Source organism: Sinocyclocheilus anshuiensis, unplaced genomic scaffold (genome assembly GCF_001515605.1).
Source record: "Sinocyclocheilus anshuiensis isolate Anshui unplaced genomic scaffold, SAMN03320099.WGS_v1.1 scaffold1431, whole genome shotgun sequence".
Taxonomy (NCBI): Eukaryota; Metazoa; Chordata; class Actinopteri; order Cypriniformes; family Cyprinidae; genus Sinocyclocheilus; species Sinocyclocheilus anshuiensis.
The window spans coordinates 153,438-159,241 of record NW_015537992.1 but is presented as its reverse complement, the minus strand read 5'-3'; the positions used below and the strand labels follow the sequence as shown (position 1 = coordinate 159,241).

The 5,804-nt window shown below is 36.5% G+C and overlaps 2 protein-coding genes across 4 annotated transcripts in view; both read right to left on the bottom strand.

Moving 5' to 3' along the window:
* Window positions 1-511, bottom strand: part of slc35a1 (solute carrier family 35 member A1) — an 11,146-nt gene extending 10,635 nt beyond the window's left edge. Inside the window, exons 1-2 of the mRNA XM_016469255.1 lie at window positions 376-511; window positions 46-223 (exon numbers count right to left, since the gene is read on the bottom strand). Coding sequence (XP_016324741.1) covers window positions 46-223; window positions 376-385 — 188 coding nt within the window. The 5' untranslated portion in view covers window positions 386-511. The remainder of the gene's footprint in view (window positions 1-45; window positions 224-375) is intronic.
* Window positions 512-2,182: 1,671 nt separating this feature from the next.
* Window positions 2,183-5,804, bottom strand: part of LOC107675105 (zinc finger protein 239) — a 10,497-nt gene continuing 6,875 nt past the window's right edge. Inside the window, exons 2-3 of one of the 3 annotated variants that reach the window (XM_016469329.1) lie at window positions 3,455-3,526; window positions 2,183-2,884 (exon numbers count right to left, since the gene is read on the bottom strand). In XM_016469329.1, the coding sequence (XP_016324815.1) occupies window positions 2,283-2,884; window positions 3,455-3,515 (663 nt within the window). In that variant the 5' untranslated portion in view covers window positions 3,516-3,526 and the 3' untranslated portion in view covers window positions 2,183-2,282. The other 2 variants (XM_016469338.1, XM_016469344.1) reach the window with 2 other exon arrangements.

Sequence of the window (5,804 nt, the reverse complement as noted above, 5' to 3'; positions counted from 1 at the left end):
CTCACACACACACACACACACACACGCACGCACGCACGCACGCACCTGAGCAGCATCCCCAGGCTCAGCAGCAGCTTGATGAGCTCCGTCAGGCACACGGCGGTGGTGGAGAAGTACAGGTCCGAGGACACGGTCCTGGTGTATCTGAGAGCCACCGTGTATGCGGCAGCGATCAGGGTCATGACAGCCAGGCAGTAGATCTTGAAGACCACACTCACGGACTCTGAGACACAGCAACACCAACATCACTGCACTGATCCGTCACATTCACGATCAGTCAAGAGCTTCGTGAGCAAACCAACCCGTCACGTGAAGTACAAGCAGCACGATATTATTAGTTGTTTTGATTTGTGTCCTACAGTAGCGCTCACTTACCGCTCGCCATGATTGATCTCTGTCGGTTAATCAGTGTTGATAGTAATCGATCTTCTGTCTTCTGATCAGGACGTCTGTCTGCATTTCTGTTTCCAACACGAATGAAGACGAGTGCGAGCTAGCGTCACGAGCGACACACAGGCACTTCCGGCTGCACACGCACACACCGGGCGACATTTCAAAATAAAAGTCTGCTTGTTTGTAGGCCGATGTTTCAACTGTACCTCAATGAATAAATGTACATTATTTATGTATATATATATAAAACTCTCATTTTTATGATACAGTTAAAATGTGATTTATATTATTTATTCAATTTCCTCAATTATTAACCATATTTAGAGTGTTTTAAATTCGCTTTAGTAGTGTTTTCACAAGTAGTACTGCCACTTCAAATAAATAAATATAAAAAATAAAAAAAAACTACTCGCACATAATATTAATAAAATACAGGCACTTACGTGTACTTAAAGAGAGAAACGTTCATGACTATGAACACACTTAAATAAGTGTGCACAAATGTCAAATTCAGTTTTACTTTAAAGTACATTTTAAATCATTAGGTTTTACTTTTGTCGTGCTTCACAGAGGTACATACTAATAACATACTAAAGCACATGTAAAGAACTTTAACCATATAATGTTAACCATAGTGTGTTATTTGATATTGCAATATATTTGAAAAGGCAACTTTATCATTACAGATGTGTCAATACTACATGCCATATATTTCCATTTCAATGACATTAATTCATTAATAAAGTATTTTTAATAAAGTATTTAGTTTAGCATAAATGCTTGTCAGTACAATCAGCAGCAACACTTTAACCACATTTCAAAGACAACAGAAGAAATAATGAAAAAGATGTCCTGAAGTCTTACTTAAGTGGATCAAAAACAATCTAAAGTTCAGCTAACTGCATTTAATATACATTTTTATTTTAACTTAAACTATAATATATTTAATTGCAATTTATATGCAAAAAAAGGTCTGGTGTGCAGTCAGACAAACAGACACTTACACATGCAACGTCACTTCAAAATAAAAGTATTTTTATTCATGCCAATTAATAAAAAATATATATATTTTATCAAAATAAAAATGATCCTGTTTTTATAATGCAAATAAAATAAGTCATTTATTATATAAAAGTTATTTATACAAATAAAAGTCATTTATATATATATATATATATATATATAGGTTACACTTTATTTTAAGGTGTCCTTGTTACAGTGTAATTATAGTACTGAGTACTGAGTAATATTAATTAACTACATGTACTTACTATATGGTTAGGGTTAGGATTAGTGTTTGTCTTAGGGTTACTTGCATGTAATTATGCATCATTAATTGTTATTATAATAGTAAGTACATGCAACATGTGTAACAAGGACATCTTAAAATAAAGTGTTACCTATAGGCCTATATACGTGTATATATATATATATATATATATATATTGTAATAAAAGCTCTTTAAAAGTATGCTAAGGTTATTCCTTTTTCACAAGGGTGAAATTCTTTCAACCTGATCTTATGCTTTCGTTATAGTTTCTATATAATCTATAGATGTAGATCTACATCGGCTGGATTACATGTAATTTCCTAAGAAAAGTATTCTTATTCATGCAAATGAATAAGGAAAACCATTATTTCTCAAAATAAAAATGATCCTCCATTTTTATATTGCAATTAAGTCATTTATTATACCATTAGGCAACCCAAATCAGATGAATCTCTTTTTTTCCTCATGCAATTATACCACCATAAACACAAAAGAATAAAGCAGTTTCACAAACAAGAGTTTTTGATAGATTTGTATTGTTCTCTTCGCATATACCAACTGGAAGCGAAGCAAGCGCTGGTGTTTTGGGGGAGTCTGAAAGCAGAGGTAAAGCTGGACATCAAGCGGGCTGATGCGTCTGGTGTCGGTGAGCTCTGAGCTGATGGTCCCTGAGGTGCTCAGGCCGTGAGAAGCTCCTCTCACACTGCACACAGCCGTAGGGTTTCTCGCCGGTGTGTGTGTGCATGTGTCTGCGCAGCTGACCGCTCCTCCTGAAGCTCCTCTCGCACTGACAGCAGTGGTGGTGCTTCTCTGCCGTGTGTACGAGTGCGTGCCGCTGCAGCTCCTCTGCGCTCTTGAAGCTCTTCTCGCACTGAGCACAGTGATGGGGCTTTTCTCCAGTGTGGATCCTCCAGTGGATTTCAAGTCTCCCCGGTCTGAAGAAGCCCTTGCCGCACTGCGAGCAGCGGTGGGGTCTCTGGCTGGAGTGTTTCTGTGCGTGCTCGGACAGGTTCTCCTGAGACGTGAAGCACATGTGGCAGTGTGAGCAGCGGTAGGGCTTGTCTCCGGTGTGTATGTGCATGTGTCGTCTGAAGCGCGCTCTCACGCTGAAGCTCTTCCCACACTCGGAGCAATAGTGAAGCTTGTGTGCTGAACTCTTTCCCAGTGTTGCTCCTCTCGTCTTTTCCTCCTCTTCATCTTCATGAATCATGGTGAGAACTTCTACAAGTACAATGTAAATGTTTTATTGCTGATAAATGTTAAAAAGTACATATGTGACCCTGGACCACAAAACCAGTCATAAGGGTAAATTTTTAGAATAATCGAATAATCAAATAATCTTTCCATTGATGTATGGTTTGTTAGGATAGGACAATATTTGGCCGAGATACAACTATTTGAAAATCTGGAATCTGAGGGTGCAAAAAAATCAAAATATTGAGAAAATCATCTTTAAAGTTGTCCAAATGAAGTTCTTAGCAATGCATATTACTAATCAAAAATTAAGTTTTGATATATTTACGGTAGGACATTTACAAAATATCTTCATGGAACATGATCTTTACTTAATATCCTAATGATTTTTGGCATAAAAGAGAAATCTATAATTTTGACCCATACAATGTATTGTTGGCTATTGCTACAAATATACCCCAGCGACTTAACACTGGTTTTGTGCTGCAGGGACACATTTAACTAAATAAACTCACTTTAGTTTATACTCATCTGGTTACTGAGCGAGCAACATGAGTTCCAGAACAGACATTAGTCCAGGTCTGATCCGTCACTTACCTTCAGATTTCACTCCACATGGCTCTGTTATATCTTCATATTCCTCCTTTAGTTGCATCATTTTATGAATTGCTTCAAATGGAAACACAAGAGCATTCAGAACATAAGCTACTAAATCATATGAATACTGGCATCATAAACGGCTTCCCTCTTAACTTGATTTTCTCTTCATTTAATCAAAAAATGACAACGCAGTCACTCACCAAACATAAACCCTAATATTTCTGAAAGAAGTCTCTTCTGCTCACCAAGACTACATTATTTACATAAAAAATACAGTAGAAACAGTAATATTGTAAAATATTATTATAATTTAAAACAGCTGTTTTCTATGTGAATCTCTGTTAAACTGTAATGTATTTCTGTGATGCGCAGCTGTATTTTCAGCATCATTACTCCAGTCTTCAGTGTCACATGATCTTCAGAAATCATTCTAATATGCTGATTTGCTGCTCAAGAAACATTTCTGATTATCATCAATGTTGAAAACAGTTGTGCTGCACAATATTTTTGTGGAAACTGATACATTTAGTTTTTCAAGATTCACAGATGAACAGAAAGTTCAAAAGAACAGCATTTACTTGAAATCGAAATCTTTTGTAACATTATAAATGTCTTTACTGTCACTTTTGATTACTTTAATGCATCCTTGAATAAAAGTATTACAATTCTTTAAAAAAATCTTCTGAGCAGTATTGTTGATGCTAAAGATGAACAGAAACACTAATATCTAGAAAAGAAACATTGCTACTGTGTCTTGACATGAAGATGTAACATAAGGGTGCATTTACACAACAATTGTACTAAAAAACGGTTTTCCTTTGTGTTCTTGAAAAGTTTTGCATTTTTGTGTACGACAGCGTTTTCAAATCGATCACCGTTCACACAGATCAGCGAAAACGACTAAAAGCGTTGTATTATTCATGCTAGGCCAGTAGTAAGCGATGTCACAATGTTTAGGCCCCGCCCACGACCGCTGACTGACCCCGCCCTGAGTGAGCCATGTTCATCTTCACGCTAGAGCATTTAAAAACAGCATTCAAGTTAGAAATGTCTTCTTACTAAAGCTATAGAAGTTATTCGGTCAAGAGCAGTGAGTGATTTTCTGTTTTTATTTATTGTTTGGCTCGTATTAACAGCGTAGACAGCAGTATGTACTGTATATTACGCTTCTGCCACACAGATCTAATATAGACATGCGATTTCTTTCCCAGCTGTTTACCTTCACAGACATAACCCACTGTGTTTTTGTAACTCATGTGTTTTTAACAAACTTTTGTGTATTTGAAAGTTTAAGCGCAATAAGACATGAACGAGAGCTTAGTTTAGCGCTCATGCCGTGTGACAGACAGCCGCTTTCTGTGCGCTCAGAAAACACTTTATCAGAAGTTTAAACTGATATGGCTGTAAAACGCATGATTTCAGCACGATAGAAACGATAATCAAAACCACAGATGTTTTTTGGCAGAGCATCTGAGGTGTGAAAGGCTCCGCCCTATTCTGGAAAAGGGGGCGGGGAGCAGCAGCTCATTTTCATTTAAAGAGACAGGCACGAAAACAGTGCGTTTCTGCTTCCACTCGAAATAGGCATTTTCAAAATGATATAATAAATGATCTGTGGAGTATTTTGAGCTGAAAATTCACAGACACACTCTGGGGACACCGGAGACTTATTACATATTGTAGAAAGGGACATAATCGGTGCCCTTAAAGGATTAGTTTACTTCCAGAGTAAAAATTTCCTAATAATTTACTCACCCCTATGTCATCCGAGATGTTCATGTCTTTCTTTCTGCAGCTTCAAAGGACTCTACACGATCCCAGCCAGTGTTGGGTAGCACAATCTAATAAAACATGCTCAATGGATAAAGGGATTCAACAGAGAGAACATGTTGTGTACTATCTTCCCCTAGTATTAAAAACTTGTGTGTCATCCTGGAATGACCAATTCTACAGCGGGTATAAAAAATCTGGTCCCATCAGTTAGAAAATTGTTAGAATTTTTTTTCCCCACCAACATTGGGACTAATTTCATACAGCTTATTCATTGTATATACATAGATACTTTTTCAGAGGGAATTTCAAGCCGAAAATGAAATAAATTCTGTTATCATTTACTCTCATGTTGTTCCAAACAGTGTTGGGTAAGTTACTTTCAAAAAGTAATTAATTACTATTACTAATTACATCATCAATATTGTATTTAAATTACTTTAGTAATTACTCTGTCTGAAAAGTAATTTAGTTACTCAATGAGTAACTTATTCAAATCGCTAATTAGGCTACATTTTAAAATCCCTATAAAGCTTAAAGCATAGACAATAGAAATTAAACTCTTTATTCTTTCAAT